The 21,449-nt window shown below is 42.4% G+C and overlaps 1 protein-coding gene across 1 annotated transcript in view; it reads left to right on the top strand.

The window, feature by feature from the left end:
- The first annotated feature begins 2,150 nt into the window (after positions 1 to 2,150).
- ngfra (nerve growth factor receptor a (TNFR superfamily, member 16)) overlaps positions 2,151 to 21,449 on the top strand; it is a 30,619-nt gene continuing 11,320 nt past the window's right edge. Inside the window, exons 1-3 of the mRNA XM_079644094.1 lie at positions 2,151 to 2,575; positions 5,254 to 5,416; positions 14,577 to 14,936. Coding sequence (XP_079500220.1) covers positions 2,537 to 2,575; positions 5,254 to 5,416; positions 14,577 to 14,936 — 562 coding nt within the window. The 5' untranslated portion in view covers positions 2,151 to 2,536. The remainder of the gene's footprint in view (positions 2,576 to 5,253; positions 5,417 to 14,576; positions 14,937 to 21,449) is intronic.

The raw sequence follows: 21,449 nt of genomic DNA, 5'->3' as shown, positions 1-21,449 counted from the left end.
GGCCGGAAATTTGATATGTACAGAGAAAAGTACATGTATCCTACCAAAGGCCCCTGTCAGCGCATATCCATACATCCATAACGCTACTTATAGAGCTCAAATTCAGAGGACATTTTTCTATTTCAGGCTATTGGGTGGATACATTTCAGCCTAGAGTTGTAGAACATCTCTGTTACACTGTTGTTGGGCTGAAACTAAATCAACAACATGGCTGTAGAGTGTGAACATTAATTATAAGCAATAATTAGACAAATGAGTTGGAGCCCATCACTGGCTACGTGCACAGTCTCGGTGATGCAGTGGCTTTACTCATGCTGTGGTGACCATGGACAACACATAGTGGATCCACAGGACTTGACATGTGAATACAATATCAAAGAGTGTATTGATGGTGAAGAGTGCTGTCAGAATCATCACAATGGTGGAGAGACAAAGGTGCTACAGGGGTGATCTCAAAAGAGGATGTAGGAAGTGGGAAAATTGATGTGTCCCTAGATCAATACTGGAGAGCATTTGGATCTACAATAGTGAAACTAAATCACCCTGCAGCTTCACGGGCATCGGCCTCTCCGTCCCCTGAGCTGGTGCTCGTGTGGAGAAGATGGAAGTAGCGAGGTCAGGAGGATTGCACAAGATGGAGAATGGGAAAGGTTGGACACAGACAAAGGTGTGGTTTATTTTGGTGGTACAGCTGCTTCATTGTCACATCGTCTTGGATCAATATCCATCAACAATGTTTTTCCTTAAGTGTAAAGGCTAAGTACCTCAATGAGCATCGAACACAATTACAATGCCTAAAAGTGCATTAGTGGTTTTGGAGTGGAGTCACCAAATGTAGTATCATCTTGACAAAAAAATATCTGTGATGCCGCAGGCAGTGCTTAATGGATTCAAACAATAACATATTCAGCAATAGAAGAGTGATTTTCAACCATCACAATAAAATGTAAAAAATAAATGTATTTCTTTGTTAGATAATGTACAATAATATTTCTATAAACTCACACTGAAGCCCAGACACATTTACAGAACATCCACTGACAGGGATAATTAATTATAAATTGCCATGTTGTAATGTAGGCCACTGTTAATACAGAGTGTTAGATTGTGTAGCAGTATCACACAGTACCATGTGAAACCAGATATCCTTGAAAATAAAGCCTTTTCGCGGTGCATATCCCTCAGAGAAGTGACTTATCTTTGGGGAAGAACAACCTCATCCTTCATAGTTAATCTGCAGCTGATCTGAGCTCAGCTCAGTCGCCCTCTTGTGGTTCATGATGATAATATGCCTTGTCAAATGACTGATGGAAATATTTTTACTTTGATGTTCCTCAGTAATTAGCTACACACATGCATCTGTTTCTCACCATCATTGAGTTATAAAGTTAATTTGAAAAGTGAGATTTTGAACGACCTATTCATCAGATATGGGGGATAAAAAAGTTAGATCAATAGAGAAAATAGAAACACCTGTTATCCCTGCAGTCCTCGAGGTTTCTCGGGTTGTTTTTGTGGTGAACCAGTTCCCAGGAAAAGTTCTGGGGCTGTTCACTGTGGTGGTCTGGTTTTGGGGTGAATTATATGGAAATGTGTTTCCAATATTTTACCTGCCTCATTTACATATTTGGGGAAGTAATAAATATTAGAACCACACGTCAAGATGTCAGCACAACAATGGCACAGTATGCAGCCGTATGCAGAGTGTCAACAATTGACAATTAGATCAGTTGATAAAGGAATACACATTGTATGGCCTAAAGTATGTGGACAGTGTAATAATTGCAAACGAGTCCAAGTTCTTCCACATCAAATTAGGAAAACGTCTTCCCCAGCCTAATGCCACACAATATTAATGTACATGCTGCAGCTTTAGGATATATTGGTAATAATAGTAGAAACCCAGCAATTACAGACCAGAAGTACACAAAGGTATCAGTGTCTATACTTTTGGCTACACATATATACAAAATAAGTGCGCAGAACATTAATGCTGATATTTTCCAATAAATGTAATTATTGTTTATGTCACTTTGGCATTGAGTCACAGACCTCACGTGAGAGTAAATCATTGGGGGGTGGGGGGGGGGGAGGGAGAGAGAGAGAGAGAGAGAGAGAGAGAGAGAGAGAGAGGGGGGGGGGGAGCAGGTTGTATAGTCTTACTGCAGGAGTATCAGGGGTAATAAACTGGAGGGTGGACTCTTCTTTCCTCTCGCCTCCTCCGCAGTGCACTTGCAGCTGAGCAGCACTTCGGACAGGACAGTCTCCTCTTCCATCTCCTCTTCTTCTTCTTCTTCTTCTTCTTTGGTGGTGCTGGAGCTGAGAGGTGCACCGACAGCTTCATCTGACTCCAGTTCACGAGGTCCCGTACAGGCGCGTAATGGTGCGGACTCATTGATAAAAACCCTCTGCTGTTGAAAATAAAATGAGCTCTCCTGCTGCGCGGCTCTCCTCCTCCTCCTCCTCCTCCTCCTCTTCCTCCTCATAGCGCTGCCTTCTCTGCAAAGATCTGCTCCTGAGTGACTCCAGACGCAGGATGACTCCTACCTTATCGCTGGTGATTCTGTGCGCTCTGGTGAGTACTCTGCACCGTCAACCGTGCGCGAGTTTTAGTGAACATATTCACTTTGGGATATAATTTTTTGAACATTTCCTTTAACTGATACTTCTAAACGGTGCTTACATTTAATTGTACAGATATTTATAATATTGATGTATTATTAATTGAATAATCTTGCCGGGACTTGAATAGAGTTTTTATTGTCTTCAGAAATCTTCAAATGCACTAATCCCTTTTAAGATTTTCTTTTGACTATTTCAATGATTATATTAACAACATTTAAATATGTATGTACTGTATCAGTGTTGTGCTGTTGTGTTTCCATAAAAAAAGGAAAAATAATGAAAGGACCAATCTGCCGTTTTTGCCCCGCGCTAAACGTGCAGGTGCTGCATAGCTAACAACTATTTGCATGTAATATTACAGTATGCCCAGGTTATATTGCTCCACACCACACAGGCAGCTACATGCACACACACACCTCCCTCTTTATTTCCATCCAGGGAGAAAAAGTTAGTTGGATTAGTTTCTGGAAAATTTAGATTTCTGCTTCACATTGGGCAGCATCCAGATCTCCAGGAATAGTCGGCTGACAGACGCCTTGGCCCAGAGTTTAAAAGCATCCATTCACTTCTAATTCTGTGATATTAAAATGAAAAAAGATAAAAATGCTGCAGCTTACAGAGAGTAAATTGATTAATTGAGTTCTTATCCGACGAGCTGTTTATTGTTTGGCTGATTTTGATGCAAAACATGAGGCATTTCTGAGAATGGATAAAAGTTGATTATGTTGGTGATGAGGCACATCCTCCCGGCTCTCTGGTATGTCCACAGCAGCTGGTCTAATCGGGCTGTGTAGCTCCGTCATCATGTGAACAGCCCTGGATGTGAGGGGACACTCTGTTATGACAGCTGGTTCTAAGGGTGGCGACGGTCGGCTGCACTTTGCTCGAATTAAATTTAGAAATAAACTCTCAAATTGACCATGAAATTGGAGAGAGTACAAACCAACTGTATTGCAGCTGGGTCAGCATACAATGTTGTTGCGAGGGTGGATGCATGTTCCTGCTGCTGGTGGACACATTTCCTGCTGATTTGGACATTAACCTATGTTTGAGCTGAGTGATATTCCAGGGAGATGTCACAGGAAAGGGAGTCTGTGCTGCATTCAGGGACATGAATCCCCCCCTGCAGACGTGCAGGAACTCTCTTGAGGTTTTGGACAAATGCAGACTTTGTTTTTGCAGAAAGAAAAAAACATGACTTTAATCCTGATGATATACTCAAATAAATGCTGAGGTTTTTGCAGGAATGTTGGTTAGACAGGTTGTAAAGTTAGAAGGAAAACTTAAAATGGATGACAGAAAGAAGAAAATGTTGAGCAGAAGAGCTGTACATCTGCTTTTGAATGAAAGCAGGGACAGCAGAGAGGATGAAGGGGAGGGACAAGAGAGAGAGAGAGAGGGAGGGAGCGAGAAAGATTGAATTGATGTCTCAGCAAATGTGAATTAAGTGGAAATGAGCATTTGCTTGTTACATAATAAGCGCCACAGGACATGAAAGTGTTTCAGTATAAAGCTTTCTCTTTGTTCTCAAATGTCTGGATATGAATTCCTTTTATTTGACATTGTTGCATACACACCAGTGGAAAAAGCCTCAGTTCTTCTGCCAGTAGAGCTGCATGGCTTTTATATCAGAGAAAGGAAATGCAACAAGAGAGGAGATAACTGGAGTACAGTAGATGAGACCGCATGGATTTATCTGTCAAGAAGAGAGACAGCCCTACAGCAAATGTATGTGTATATAGTCTGTACTAAGGTGATCAAAAATGTGCAGCTTTTGAATTGATATGCACATTTTAATAGAGTTATAAAACTATGTGTACTTCTATATATCAACTGGGAACTGAAATATGTTCATATTACATGTCAGGACTCATCTACCATTTAGGTAAAACATATTTTACAAAATGTCCCCACAAAGTAAAACATTAAATATAATTACTTGATTTACTTTCATGTAGCTGCTAAAAGATTAACATTAAGGGTCACAGTTCGACTTAAAATCTGGCAAATAATAATGACCTTTATTGATACTTGACTGAGACAGCTTATTAATAAACGCATACATCATCTGGTTTAAAGAAAACCGATTGGACAAGAAACTAATTGTAAACTTTATAATAGAACTAAAAGTTAAAGAAAGACCAAAGAAAAAACCCCGAAACTCAAGTAAAATCAAGAAATGGTGGTGCGGGGTGATGTTCATGTTAACAGTAAGGTGCAAAGTATTATTCCCATAAAAAAGTTCCTCACAAGTATAGTAGTATAAGTATGCATGTGAAACCAATGCTTACCTTTAGAGAGTGATTTGGACGGGCATGTGTATAATGTTGTGCACACATGACATTATGGTAATTGCCTGGGATGGAGCATGTCATACGTTTACTATTAGAGCTGATTTGCCTTCAGGGGAGCTATTAGGGCAGTTTAGACTTGTTCAAAGTGTGTCTAATACAGGAGGAGACAATATGATTTATGATGAATCCTGATAGCAGCTGGATTTAAGGAACAGGTTGGACAGCTGGCAGTAATTTTCATCAATTTGTTTTGCTGTGTATGATTAAGTCACCGTGGCCCTTTGTGTGTATGTGTGTGAAAGTGCTGCTCTGATGTACTGTCCCGCTGTGCCAGGTGGCGTTGGTGTTGGGGTCGAAGACTGAGCGGGCGGTTCCGCTCCCCTGTGACTCCGGCCAGTACACCACCGACGGAAAATGCTGCGAGGAGTGCCCACCTGGAGAGGGAGTGGTGAAGAAATGCGGGGCCAAGCAGACTGTCTGCTCCCAATGTTTGGACAGTGAGTACAGATATTTATTGAGACGTTTTGTTTGAGGTAAACATAAGACTGTCATACTGCACATTCTGATCAAATCAAAGAAAAACACACTGGTATACAGTACACACCTGTATGGTATACACAGGGTTCACAAGTAGTAACAAATAGTTAAATCAATAGTAATAATGCTTTAACAACAGACCTGATTAAATGTGGGACAACCTCTTAATTAATAACTTGACTTACAAAAACGGCAAATTAATTTAGTCATCATTTGGTCATCTTAGAGATATGTTTCTTTACTTCGTAAATAAGTGGAATTATGTCACTATCTTTGCACCAAAACATTCGTTTTTTGTTTTCCATCAGTTTGTCAGTTTTGTGTTCTGAGGTTTTGAGACCAATCTTCCTCTGAATGTCCTGCTGCCATCCCCATTTGTGGCAAACAGCAACAAATCTTTCCCCCAAAAAATTGCAAAACCTTCCTCTCATCATCTTTAATCTCTGTTACCATGCTGTTTCCAATGTAATCTGCTCACAATCAGATCAACACGTTAATGAATTTCCTTGATTTGGGTAAACTTACCCTTTAATGGTAAATGTTAAATGGATTGTATTTAAACATCGCTTTATCCAGTATTTACAACCCCTCAAAGGGCATCGAAAAAACTTTATTTATATTTTACAAGCCATCATTCACCCATTCACATCGCACAGAGCAATGTGCCAGTTGCTCAAGTAAGCTAATATTGAGACACTCTTGACCGAGGATACATCGACATGTTGACTGCAAGGGCTGGCATCGAACCCACAATGTTCTGATTTGAGGAGGACAACACTACCTTTGCAGCCACAGTCGCCATAGATTAGAGAAGTGACTTAAACACCAACATGCTAAAATGTGACTTTACAGATTCGTTCAAAAATGACATTTTGGAAAACACATGAAAACGTTTTCACGTAAGAATAACATTCAATCTGGATGTTAATCACATGTTAACCGCATGTCATCATCAGTTTTATACAAGCTCACACTGGATTAATGCAAAGATTCTGCCCTTTCATCATCTTTATTTATGCATCCAAGTTCATTTTCTGTGCCTTTAATGACAGCTGAGGCCCTGAAATCCAAACAAAATGAATGTTAAAGCCAAAACAAACCCCCTATTGTCCAATTTATTCATTTGTATAAAGTGTCAGTTTTGCCTCTATTGAGTGCCCTGAGAAATAAGACAGGAATTTATATGTTTCACGCTCGTAAGTGGGTCCAAATGTGTTCGCTCACAACTCGGATTAGGCTGTGAACCATTAGCATTTGCTCTACAGACAAGAGCTGGGAGACGTGCCAACACCGCAACATCCAAGAGAAGAAGAAGAAAAACCAATGCTGCAAAACAAAGTGCTCTTCTTGATTCCAGGCGTCTTTCTGCGTCACATTCCTGCAGCTCTTTGTGCCCTTAAGATATTGGTGCATGCCTTACTAAACGTCAAAGTATAGGTCACAAGAATCGCTGCAGCAGGAGTAGCTGAAGAATTGCGACGAGACAAACGTAGCACCCCTTTCTTTCCTTTTGAAAGCACAAGCTAATTGTGTCAGTTTGAGACTTTGTAGTGGCTGACACAGAGCAGAAATCCTAAATTAGGCTTGTTTACACGATTAGAGAGCGCTCTCCTTTGAACATTGATTGATGGCAATAGTCCACTCACACACCGGCCACATGTAAACACTAGCAAATGGAGCACGGAAAGAGCCTTTCAACACCAAAACACACTAATATAAACTGGATGCTATTTTTAGGGAAATTATCCAATTCTGGAGGAACGTTAGCAGGTTGGAAGGGGTGCTCTTAGCGCAGAAACATTTGATTATTCTTAGATTTGTAAACTTCTTTGTACAACAGGGGCTTATTTCTGTGTTGTGTTGTGTTATTAAGAATCTCAAGTATTGCCTTGTGGAACTCCAGAGATACATCAATGAGTAGAACTGCAAGTCAATTTCACGTAAACCAATTATTTCGAACAAAGTCAATTTTAGAGAAAGTAAGGCATGAAATTGGCAAAATGGGTTTTTATGCAAAACTAAAGAGGAAAACACAGTGGACATGATTTTGCGTCACTGTCGTTAAAAATCCAATCCCACCAGTAGATGGAGAGTGAGCAGTGTGATTAATAGTCGTCATCAAATGTTGCGTATGAGAGACCGGAGCAGGAGATTAGTTGAGTGAAGGGGCCCGGAGTCTGAAGAGAAACATGTCACAGCTTCACCACGCCTGGACTTCATCTCGGGTTTGACGTAATTAGGATTTTTTCTTGCGCGTCATATTCCTTTTCAAACTCCTGCCGTAAACATTGTCAGACAATGCATATGGTAAACCACAACTCCATTTTCCTATAATAAGGCCCTCCGGACTGCAGTTCTGATAAAACATTTTTTTCATTCATCCCCTCACACCCACCCCTCCTCACCAGCGAATCCCACCAACTCTCGTCGTGTCTCCTCTTTTCTCCATCCTGTACTCGCTTCTCTCAGACAGCTTCCCCCCCCCCCGCACCCTCACTGTTGCTATGACTCATCGTCTGTTTTAGCGGATACAATTGTATTAGAGAGCCAGGCACCAAAGAGCTCGACCTGCTCATTTATCATGCATACTGTTACATGAACGCATCTTTATCTCATTTGATCCAGCTAATTAAACCATATTGGAAAGCCTATTGTGCCTCTAATAGTGAACAATTATCTTCCTCTGCAGTACAGGAGCGGTATTCACTGCTGATAAACACTCAAAAATTAAGCTCAAATACCCAGGAGGTTGCACTGAACTTCCGGTGCAAATGCATTTTCATCGGTTTCACTATTGTTTCATTTTCAGAAGATAACATCTTAATGTACCTGAGGCCCACAGCAGCACTGGCACTAAAAAAAAACTGAGTGGGATTTATATGGAAGTTAGAGGCTGAAGCCCATACCTTACCTGGAAAACTACAGCTATGAATACATTGTATAAAGTGCAGAAATTAATAATTAAAGAGTAAAATTCAACACATCCTGTTTCATGGTAAATATGGGTGAATCTTTATTTACCGCGACCCCCACTTAATTCCCCACTTCCTGTCAGTGTAACCTGCCCCCCCCCCCCCCCCTCTTCATGGCCTCCCGATCCTGTCTCGGGACGACTGCCAGCGTCAGCAGCACTGAAATATTTAACAGTCTCCTCCACTTTTCTCTGCTGTCATGGGAGACATGACAACCGGACCTGCCTCACTTATGATCCATTCAGAAATACTTGCCCTGCAAACTGACTGAAGATCTGGGAGAGAAAAAGCAGAGCCTCGTGAGTGAGCGTAGAGTTTAAGAAGAGTCTCGCTGGCTGACTGGACAAGGCTCACTGGGGATTTGAAGGAGGTAGGAAAGTAGAATCACAGCCCCGTCTGTTGGGGGATGAAGCATCAATAATCTCTTCCAACGTTGGATCACAGGGATCAAGAAAGGGGAAATGGAGATTTACCCCTGGCAGGTCCTCGGTGGCAATTTCAGAGGAAGCTTCTTCCCTTTTTGGCACACTAAAATGGAAACAACAGCTCAGGGCAAAATAGAAACTGTTGATTGTTAAATTACACCTTTCCTCTTTCGGTCTCCTATAGTAATAGCTTTTCTTAAAGTGTAAAAAACACCCGTTTCAAATCTGGAGGAAAGCTATGGACAAATCAAGCAGGCGATAATTACACACAAATATGTTTCATTTTGAAAAAGACCATAAAGCCGTCACACAGCCTTCCAAAAGTTGACGATTTATCTACACTCAGCAGAGGGTCAGCAAGGAAATGGTGGCTGCGCTGAAACAAGGACCCTGACGTGCAGTGGAGTGTCAGAAAAGGCCATCCCCACTAAAAGCTTACACCTAAAGTGCTGATTGTGAAGATCATTGGTGCAAGGCTGTCCATAGCTACATTATTGATGACACTAATGGGGCCAAAGCACATCAGTCAGTGTTTGGAGGGGGGTCTTCACGGGCTGAAGTGGCACATTTTAAGAGCACCATTTCCCCCGTACACAGCCACATCTACCTTTACCAATGGTTGTCTTTTTTACTGCCGGACATGAAAACTGAGATGCTCTGATCATCACTCATTTGGGGGCAATTAGAACAATTATAATATTTTATTAAAGAAGACACTCACCACCTTATTCTCAAAGGATTTCTTATTTTTGCCTTCAAATGAAAGTGCTGAAACATACATTGGAAAAATACAAACGCCACGCACACACTCCTCCGGCCGCATATGGTCGCATTTAGACATGTTTACACACACACAAGGACTGGGAAGGGGCTCATGCATGCAGGTTACAATTAGCCAAGGAAGCTAGCGCGTTGTGGGATAATTGAAATGAATGAGTAGAGCTTTGCTGGTTGAGCCTCACTGCAAAGAAAAACAAAGGCTTCAAGCCCACAAATTCAGATAATCGTTCACCTCCGAGGTCTGCTATTTGTCCGGATCGTTCAGTCGGTGTCACTCTCTTCTATCACTTCTGCCTCGGGACAGTACTAAGAGCATGGGTGTTGAGAGATAGAGAAAAGAAAAACACAGAAATCTGATGGTGTGTGCGTGTGTGTGTGTGTGCGTGCGTGCGTGCGTGCGTGCGTGTGTTTGTGTGTGTCTGGAAACTGAACTCGCCTACAACCCTGCCTGCCCCATTTCCCCTGACCCTTCCACTTCCAGTCGTACGTCAAACACTTTGATCTCTAAATCGTGTTTTTGGACTCGGGTTGGACCACCCTCACAGGCGCCGAGTCTAACAGTCACGAGATTTATTTGAGCAAAATTGGTCTGCTTCCTCCCTACCTGTCTTTACATGATTACCTCCGTCTTCTCCTTTGCGTCTGCCTGTGTAATGTGTGACAGATTCAGCGTATGCTTCTAAGTCCTGCTGCTGTTTACAAGGTGTTCAGAGCTCCAGTCTGTGCCAGTGTTTACTTGCCAGAACCGCTTACAACGCAGAGCAAGTGCTGGGACATTGCTGCAGGGCTTCTCACACTGACAATAAGCTGTTTCTCAATACGACTCACACTAAGTACTTCCAATGAAAAACACACACACGCGCACACAAACAGAAACACACCCAGGCATATGCATATGCTGATAAGAGTTGTGCAAAACAAGTCTCAAACGTCCACACAGTCATGCAGCTTTATTTACAGTTACACCAAGTCCTAATGATTCATTTAACTTTAAGACGGAGCGTTTACCTAATTGATTTAACCTAAACAAAACTCTTTTTTTTGTTTTATTTTCAATTTGCAAAATCAACCATGGTTTAAAAACTGCGGCCGTAATCTGTTACAAAATGTTTTTTTTCCTGGAAGCATCATGGAGAATGCAATTTCTTAGTAATCTTTAGCAGTCAGGGTGGTCTCATATTGTGAAACTTTGGATGAATGGATGCTAAACTCCCTGCTGCACTTTGCCACCACTACTTAAGTTTTCGCAGGGAATAACCTATGGGAATAACACGTGATTTCTTTCTGAACAGCAGCTCTTGCACGCCACAAAAAAGTTAAATGGGATTTGGAGAACAGTGAAGCGGTCTCTGTAGTGAATCTGAGCGGTAGATTTATTTTCCTGTCAGCCTCTCTATTCCTCTCCCTTCTCATTCGACCACTAAAACACACTCACAGGCCCTCCCCTCTCTCACTGTATGCATAATTCAGCTGGCAACCAATTATATCGGAAAAATAATTCTATATATGGACATGCAATATTAATATATTACTTTGAGCCCCTAAGAACTCTCAGCCCAGGATTAATCTAATTTGTGGCCATCTCTTCCCCATGGAGGAACTCCTGATGCAAACTTTCCTGGAGAGCACATCTGAAATGTTTGAAGTGAGTGCAGATAAGTCAGCTTTATCTCATTTGGTTCAACACCGTTCCCCACAACTAAGCTGCGCTCTGCTATCTGTTTTTCTCACAACCTTTAAAAAAAATAAAAAAATAAATCAATACTCTGCAATTGAGTTGTTCTTTAAAATTACTGCCTTTGGAGACATGCAGTGATTTAAAAAGCCACCTTCTTTTACAACAACACTCTTAGCAATAATAATAATAATAATAATAATAGATTTAATTTGTTAGCGCTTTTACAGGTGCTCAAAGACGCTTTACAGATAATAGTGAAGAGAAAGGAAAGAGAAGAAAGGAACAACAAATAAATATATAGTTAAAGTTAAAGTCAAATAATACAAAAACAATCACAAATAAAAGCCAGATTGAAGAGGTGAGTTTTTGTGAGTTTTTTGAAGGTGGTGAGGTCGGTGCAGTCTCTGATGGGTTGTGGGAGTGAGTTCCAGAGGGAGGGGGCAGCGACGGAGAAGGCTCTGTCCCCCCAGGTCCGGTGATTGGTGCGGGTGGGGATGGATAGGAGGTTGGCTTCTGATGAGCGGAGGCAGCGGGAAGGGGTGTGGTGGTGCAGCAGGTCTGTGAGGTAGGGGGGGGCCTGGTTGTTGAGGGCTTTGTAAGTTATGAGGAGGACTTTGAAGTGGATTCTTTGACGGACGGGGAGCCAGTGGAGGTTCTGGAGGATGGGAGTGATGTGGTCTCGGGAGCGGGTGTGAGTGAGGAGGCGGGCAGCAGAGTTCTGGATATGTTGGAGTTTATTGAGGAAGTTGGATGGTATGCCATAGAGGATGCTATTGCAGTAGTCGAGTCGTGAAGTGATGAATGCATGAATCAGGGTTTCAGCAGCAGAGGAGGAGAGTGATGGGCGGAGACGGGCAATGTTTTTGAGGTGGCAAAAGGCGGTCCTGGTGATGTGATTTATGTGGTGGTTGAATTTGAGCTGACTGTCGAAAATGACTCCGAGGTTGCGGATGTGAGGGGGGGGAGATAGAGTGTGGCTGTCAATGGTGAAGTTGATATTCTGGATGTCTTTGATACGGGATGGGGGGCCGATGATGATGATGTCTGATTTGGCACTGTTCAGTTGGAGATAGTTTTTTTGCATCCATGCTTTTATTTCTGAGAGACAGTTGGTGAGAGTGGAGTGTGTTATGGGGGTGATGGTTTTTGTTGAGATATAAAGTTGGATGTCATCGGCGTAGCAGTGAAATTGAAGGTTGTGGCGACTAATTATTTTGCCAAGGGGGAGCATGTAAAGGATGAAGAGGAGGGGGCCAAGCACCGAACCCTGGGGGACGCCTTGGGACAGAGGAGCAGTGGAGGAGGTGCAGTTGTTGATGTTGATAAACTGATGTCTGTCGGTGAGGTAGGATTTCAGCCAGGAGAGTGCAGTGTCAGTGATGTTGAGTGATGATTCGAGGAGGGACAGCAGGATGGTGTGGTTGATGGTGTCGAATGCTGCGGTGAGGTCGAGGAGGATGAGGATGTTCAGGTTGCCGGAGTCAGAGGAGAGGAGGAGGTCGTTTGTGATTTTCAGAAGAGCTGTTTCTGTGCTGTGTTTTGATCGGAAACTGGATTGAAATGGCTCAAAGAGGTCATTGGAGCTGAGGTGGGATTTTAGTTGTGAGGCAATGACACGTTCAAGTATTTTTGACAGAAAGGGGAGATTTGAGATGGGCCGGAAGTTGGACATGATGTCAGGTGTGAGTCCAGGTCTTTTGAGAATGGGTGTGACAGCAGCCAGTTTGAGAGAGTGGGGAACTGATCCAGATCTGAGGGAGGAGTTAATGATGGTGGCGATGAGCTGGGAGATGGCAGGGAGGCTCTCTTTAACAAATTTGGAGGGCATTGGGTCAAGTGTGCAGGTGGAGTAGTATGTAGTAGTATGTAGAACAACATTTGTTCAGACAAGCAGTCCAAACACCTTGAAGGTTTTACAAATGTCTGGCACAAAATAGATCTAAAACATACTTTTCAGCCTGGATAGCACTTTGGTACCGACTGAAATACCAGAAAATTAAGCAAATGTTATGCAGGGAAATATTGCAGTTTTGATGACCATAATGACTCAAATTCTGCAAAGCTACTCAAGTTCTCATCAATGTTAGTATGCAAACAACCAAAGATAGTGAAGGTGATTAACATTACACATTCCAAATAGAGGGATGACAGTATTGTCAGTGTCATCATGTTAACAAATGTAAGCATTTAAGTTCAGTTTCACAGAGTCGCCCACATACCTGCAGGTTCTCAAGGGGAAATCACGCAGCACTTTGCAGCTTCTGCAGTCGCTAAACCTAAAGATTAGATAAGAATAATTTGGCACCCAATTGTGCTGCTGGGCAAAATATGTTTCAGTGCTCAGGTAAAATGGATACATTCAGCTCAAATAAACATTCAAATTCACACAGATCAGTGCAAATAGAGACAAAAAGTTACAGCGTAATTACTCAGAGAGTTGATGGTAACTCAAAGACCTTCAGGTTGACTCCTACCAACCGATGGCCTCAATCACACTTATACTTTGATAATTGCAATCAGACGCAATTCTTAGTGAACACGCCCCTCAGACTTCCATAGATTATCATCTATTATGCTTGTGATAAACGGGTTGACCTTGTGTAGTTGATTAATCAATCTATTAAAGTGTATTCATAAGAGGTTAAAAGATGATACAAGGCAGAAGTATTAACCAATCCAATCAAGAGCTACAATCTACGATTTTTGAGGTCGTTTTTGGGCATTATTAAACATTCTCTAATCTAATCAAAGTCTAACTGTGAATGAATTACAGGAAAATATGTCAACAATGTCACGAATGGACTCCTTTTGGCATAACAACTAGTTCCACTCTCTAACGCCTTTACTATACAAGAATGATCCCTTGATCGCTTAGGGACACTAAATACAAGTCTTTATCATCTGCGCATCAGCCTGTCGATGACCCTGCACTTTACTCTGTGTGTATGGCTGAGATTAAAGCAGTTCACTCAGCACAGCACAAACACATTGGGATCGATAGAGTAATGAGCACAGCAGGCTTTTGACTTGCTCCCCGACAAGAGCACCTTTCTTGTCCCGGAGCACAAATCACTAACGGCCCAGTGGATCAATGTGTCCTCCTTTCTAATGAATGTGCAGTAAACATGATTAATGTCATTAGACTCACTGTTTATCCCTTTGTTTATCTGCCCATATTTCCTTCTCTCTCTCTGTCTTCTAACCTCTTTCACTCTTTGCCCCTTCTCTCGTTTCTGACTCCTTCAATCTGTCCTCCAATCTGCAGGTGAGACCTTCTCGGACATCTACAGCCACAAAGACCAGTGCAGGCCGTGCACTGAGTGTACCGGCCTGATGCGGATGGAGACGCCCTGTACGGACTCCAACGACGCCGTCTGCATCTGCAACTACAACTATTTCTTTCACAAGGTGTCTGCAAAGTGCATGCCCTGTACGGTGTGCCTAGTTGGCATGGGCGTGTATTCACACTGCGAAAACGAGCACGACACGGTTTGCGAGGAGTGTGTGGAGGAAACCTATTCTGAGCGGGAAAGCTCCCTCGACCCCTGCCTGCCCTGCACCATCTGTGACGAGACTGAGATACAGCTGGAGGAGTGCACACCAAACAGCGACTCTGTCTGCCATAGTAAGTCTGCCACAAACACAAGTCCCGTTCACACCTTTCCTTCAGCTAACTGAAACTCTGACTTATTACCAACCAAAATCAAGAGATGTAAACATGAACTAATTTCACTGAGTGGTAAATCTTTCTTTCTATGGGATGCTACAAATCTGCATTGTAGCATCCCATAATCCTCTCATCAGCATGAAGTAGACTCACAAAGTATGTAAACAATAGCTGAAATGATTATTTGATTGAAAAATCAATTTGACACTCAAAAAACAGTAACGCAAAAAATATTTGAGCTCGGAAACTGTTGGTTGGACGAAACAAATGAATTGGTAATTGAGATGAGAAAACATTTATAATTTTAACAATTCTGACATTTTGCAGATGAATTAGTTCATTATGAAATCAGCATTGCTAGTTACCTTCTAAAAAAAGTGGAAGCATTTTAGAATAACGCCTCTTTACTTACCTTTTTTTTTTACTTTTGATGTATTTGCTTCTCTGGAAGCAAAGAACTTTATTTCCAGCTGTCTTGATGTCGTTGTTTGGTCTGTTCTCCAAAGAATATCTGAAACAAACAAGCCCATGTGGGCTAGTTGTGAAAGCATCTTCAAAATGAGAACAATATCAGAGCACACATGCTTCACAGCGGCTGTCAGATCATTTGAAAGCGGTGTTGGAGTCATCATTTACTGTATGTCTCAATCACACTGGGAGCAGCCAGAGGTCGGGGCTGGTCATGTTTTTAAATGGCAGGAAGTTCAAAACTTCAGCATTAAAAGGTCAAAGACCGCTGCAGTGTCAACACAGAGACAATGAATAATCTGCTCTCCCAGAAAGTAACATGCATGGAGTCAAGCTGCTTGTATTTGAGAGTAGAGGCAGTTTATGGCCATCAAAGCTGTAAATAATCTTGGCTCAGACGAGGCATGAAATTAACCTCATCAGGGGGCTACAAGGCTCAAATCTGGGAGGTAAAAATGGCTTAGGTGGCATTGCTCTCGGTTTCCTTGATAGAAATCTGGAATCTTTCTTGAAGCCATATTAGATAGGGGAGGACAGAAAAGTTAGGCTTGGTATCTTCAGCACTTGGAACAAAACAAAGTTTTTCCGGAAAACCAACTATAATTTCAGAGGTTTGTGGTCATTATCTTTTCCATATAAAAGCTCTCTCTTTAAATGTGAGGTTTTTTTATGCAAACATAGACCAAAGAGGCACTTTGTGGTATGATTAAAATGCTTCTCAGAAGGCAGGAGCATTTGCTAATGCAGGGCATTTATCGATTTCCTGTGCGTGTTATAATTTTTAAATGAACATCTTAATAGCGGCTTCTAATTTTCATGTTAGGATTTTTAATGGAGCTACAACATTTGTCATTCTAAGCCTGACTTCCTTGGGATTTGAGGAACTCGGGCGCTGGCAGGTATTTGGATCCAGCAAGTTAATGAACCTCAAAATCTGTCAACACCCTGTTGTAGTGCAGAGGATGTGTTATGTAGGGTGTAAATTCCTCTTTTAATAGACTGTAATAGCACTGACAGGCAGTGGAGAAATGGACGAGGAAAGATAAGAGCAGGAGCGGGAGATGAGGTGGAAGAAAGGCTAATAACAGACGATGACTTAACACCTCTCCTTCCACGTGTGCCAAACCCCATCGAAGGCGCTACACTTTCAATATCAATAAATCATCACAGTGATTTTGAACACAAAGAAGCAATTCAATAGTGGCTCTTGATTGGCTCTCCTACTTTCAAATAGTGTGTCACCATGTCGGGAATCTGCTGGACTTGACAGGGAGATGTCACAAAACGGAATAAGGAAAGGGGATTTTCTTCCAGTGAAAACCGAGACATTTTTCAAGCAGTTTTTAGCCATGATGACTGATGGTAATATCAGGCTTTTAGTCCGTCCACCTGTGTCTTCCAGAATGAAGTACTTACTTTGGAAGGATTGCATTCATATCACAATAAGAATGAATTGTAATAACTTGTTTTTAGCGCCTTCATCAGGTCAAAATTGATAGATATTTTACCAATTCTTGCCCAATAGTTTAGTCTAATAGTTTAGTTTAGTATAGTTTTGCCTGCTAAACAGTACCACGTTTGACACAGTGGGCACTTGAGTATGCTGATATAGCATTTACCACGTAGCACCAAATGCCAAAGCACAGCCTCACAGCTTCTAACAAAGCTGTAGACTCTTACTCCTGTTAGCAATTTCCAGTAAAAGTGGAAAGTTGAAGAAAAGCAAAACAAGAGTTCTCAAAGTTCTGCCTTGTTGGTTTTGATTATAGAGTCAAATGTACAGTCTTGAGAAAATAAACCCTCATTCCTGCAGTACGGTAATGTAGACTAGTCAATGAGGAAGCCGTGTCAACTCTGAAGACTGTAATGTGATAAGACTGACAAACTGGACTCTATACCCCCTAAAACACAGCAGAATATCTACTTTATTCTAGACATATCTGATGTACAGTAGGCCACAATGCTGCCCATTTAGCGCCCACCCATGCAGCTGGTCCCACCTTTGACCCATCTTGTCCGAAACATTAGTAATGTAGCGGCAGAGATGGTAGCCACTGGAGATGGCACGATAAGTGACCTTTCGTCTGTTTGAAAGGAGAGCCCTGTCACAAAGCACCAGTGGGCTTGTGGGTAAAGCTGCAGTCACATGTGGAGCTGATGATGGTTCCAGGCCTAGCATGGTGGTCTACGACACATACAGATATGTTTTCTGATGTAAACAGGAAGCTGAGAGTCTCATTTTGTTTGCCTGTTTTGCAATGTCGCAAAAGAAAAAAGCAAATTCTATCCTGCTCTCTCTCTTTCTTTTGTGTGTGGAAAAAAGATATGATTGGAATATTTTCAAAACCTAAATCCACATTTAATATCCAGCTGTCACCAAGTGTCAATTACATTACACAATGACAGAGATAGAAAAAAGACTGAGAGAAAGAGAGAGGGGCAGAGCTGCAGCAGATGTGCTGTGCTGGTATTCTATGCTTAGGGTCGATTCGTGTACTGGGATTTCTTCTGCCAACGCTCAGGTTTCGCTGAATGACCTCTATGGACACCCACACTTGATTGGAGGAGGACACACACACACACACACACACACACACACACACACACACACACACACACACACACACACACACACACACACACACACACACACACACACACACACACACACACACACACACACACACACACACACACACACACACACACACACACACACACACACACACACACACACACACACACACACACACACACACACACACACACACACACACACACACACACACTTTTTATGAGCATCCAAAATCAATACAGCTGAAAGCAGGCTAACTCCGCACACACACACCCTTCCTCCTGCCAAGTGGCTGCAACTTGTACATTTTTTTCTTAAACTCCGGACCCCGCACATGTGTGAACCTCTTTGATCAGAAATTGAAAACACCTTCCGGGTCTTTTATCAAAGGTCTATGTCCGCTTTGCCTGTGCGGAGCACTTCCAAAAACATGCTGTTCAGTCTCCAGTTGAGAATTTGCATTGACGTGCTGAGGGTCTGTTCAAATGTTTGTCCTCGAAACAATGAGTGAGGGAGAGATTAAAAAAACGGATAAAGCCAGACTTTTATTCCCTTTTTTTTACCGTGCTCATCACGTTCCCCCTTCTCCTTTCACTTCTCTATCTCTTCCCACAGTGGCCCTCGAGTGGTGGAAGGTGGCCAGTGTGCATTCAGCGCCTTCACCGCTGCAGTATAATTATTCCTGCTAATCAGAGCACTTTACAGCAGCCCCTCTGTTCATCTGCACCCCCTCCTCACTCTCTCCTAACACTCTGCCTCTCTGTCTGCCCTCCTCTCCGCTCTCCCTATTAACCCTCCCTAATAGAAGACAGAGCGCTCACTTGAATAATTTGTAGTATGTGTGTGATGGATGTGTGGACGTCCGGCGACAAGCACAGAGGAAGATTGACATAGAAGCAGAGCTGAGAGAGGGGGAGTGTTTGGCGGCTGATAAAGAGGTCATTGTGCATGTGCTGCGCCTGATAGCTGCTCATCTCCACCCTGAACTGGCGGAAGACAAGACACCAACCTCTGCACAAAACCCTGGGGTTAACTTCACTATAAAGACCTCGATGTCTCGTCAAAATTAAAAGTTTTCTCTCCCCCTCTCGTCCACACCCCGCTAATAAACACATTTCCCTGCACACACAGCCCCACGCTTGTTAAACCCCGGGCTAGCTTTAGTTTTGTTTCATGAGTTTTTTAAACCCACTGAAGCCAAAATGAAATTGTTATAGCTCTACCGCTGCCTTTAAGCTTCCATTCTGTTCCAGCTGAGGTATGCAGCCTCTGGAGCACCAGGTCTGTCCTTTGGTTTAAAGGCAGTTGTGTTTTCTACATCAGCCAGGAGATATTGAGGGAAAGAGGGGGAGTTACAATAAAGAGGTAGTATACTGTAGTTAAGCTGTAGCTCTGTGTTGAGTCACTGTTATGTGAAGCAGACTCCCAGGAGAGCTTTCATCCTGGCTCACAGTGAGAAAGACAATTGACTGCGAGTCCCGAGGTGCGACTGATGCGTTTAAACATCTGCATGAAGAGAACATTCATTGCACCAAAGAAAGGCACTTACAGTGCAGGATGAATGATAGCTCAGTTCGGAAAAGGAAAGGCTTCATTGACAAACTGTATCTAATGCAAGGCAGTCTGCACACTTTCACACCTTTCCATTTCCATTTATCCTATTTGTGAGCTTGTGTTGCATTGCTAATACCATTAGCCAGGCCTGCATTAGCTGAACGATGTATGGCAGAGCGGAGGAAACCTGACTACATCCCCGGAAAGGTCAAGAAATGCATGTAATACAGACACCTCCACCCTCCTTTTAGAAGGATCCGAATCAATAGCACCGCTTAAAATAGGCATCTGCCTTTTTTCTGTGTTTCTAAGTATGGCCTGCACATGTGCTGTATTTTCCTCTACATGAAAGATGCCATTTCAGTAAAACAATCCTCCCCAGGAGGCACGAATGCCCCGTCATCACCCTGCAGACTGATAGACCAACGTGGCCTTGTAACGCCCAGCAGAGGTTTTTAAAATATGTACACATAAGTTGCCCATCAAGGTCCCATTGGACTATTAAAGGGAGTAACTGTGTCTAAATTATGCATCAAATCAATGTGGAGAAATTGGACTATGCCGTGTCAGTGAAAAAAAAAATATATGTGTAGACAGCCTTTATGCGTGGTGGTCTACTAAAACTCTCGTTCCTGTCATCTGACCACATCACTGGTCACAGAAATGACTTCATTATCTTTAACCCGTAACAACCATACGGAATACCCTGTTTGTGTCCTAGCAGATCATTTGTTTTTCTGCTAAGCACAAACATTTAGCATTGACTAAAAGCGTTGTTTAAGTTCTACCATAATGTACAAAAATTAGGTTGACATCTGTCAAAAATCCCTGAGATTTATTCTCTCATGCTCAAAGCAATACAAATGACATGACAACAATTCAAAGCAACATCCCAATGAAAACTTGATGACAGTGAGGACAGTGAGGTCTGTGGGTTATCAAGAGTAACCAGGACATTGTTTCTAGAAAGACACACAGTTGTTGAATTATTCAAATGTAATTCTTCATTCCTGTGAGCAGCAAATATTTCATCTTATGCACCTAGAGTGAATAAGAGTATAGGCAGTTAAAATGAATAGCTCTGCAGTGCTAGCCTTGCTGCCATGATGTATAGTAATAATTAAGTAAATATCATTGGTAATCTGAACTGAAATCTAGTTGCAATACATGGTGACCAGTTGGTTGTCTGATTTACTCAATGTAATAACAGATTGGGTTTATCAATCACGGTAAAGTTAAACCCCTAAAAAAGGAAACAATTGTAAAGTAGGACAACCCCTAAAGAATTTGGGGTATTGCGTCCCACTGTTTGGCCTTGAAGGAAGCCTCAGGGGTCCCGCCGGGGTAATGCTGTGAGTGTCGGTTTGAGGCGAATGAGGAGCAGCCAAGGTTCTGCTGAAAATGATACGTTCTCAGATCTGAACCAGGATGCACGTTCTCCATCGCCACCAGGCTGCTGAGATCAGAGGAGCTTTGGTTTTCGCTGGACATGGAGGGAATAATCTCCGGACTGCTTTAGCCTTTCTACGACTACTTCAGTCTTAGTTATAGCACTTTTAAAACAAAAAGTTTAAGATGAAAGGTCTTGTTTTTGAGGGTGTTTTTATTTGAATTCGGGCCCATCAGAGTGGGCACAGTGCTGCCGCAACATAGGAAATTACACTGAATTATTAATGGAGCCCACAAAGGAAGAGGAAATAGTTCAAGTTATGAAAAGGACTCTTCTTTCCAGGCTTTTTCTCTGATAGAAACCAGACCCACCCAGTAGCACAGAGACTCTCTGGCCCCAGCAGAGGCTACACTCAAAAGGATGACCTCCCTAAAGCCCAGACCTTGTTCTCAGGGATCCATATGGCCTTAATGTCATGCAATGT

Source organism: Notothenia rossii, assembly GCF_949606895.1.
Source record: "Notothenia rossii genome assembly, chromosome: 8".
In the NCBI taxonomy this organism is placed as follows: Eukaryota; Metazoa; Chordata; class Actinopteri; order Perciformes; family Nototheniidae; genus Notothenia; species Notothenia rossii.
Note: the sequence above shows the minus strand (reverse complement) of the source record. Positions and strands in the feature narration are given on the sequence as shown.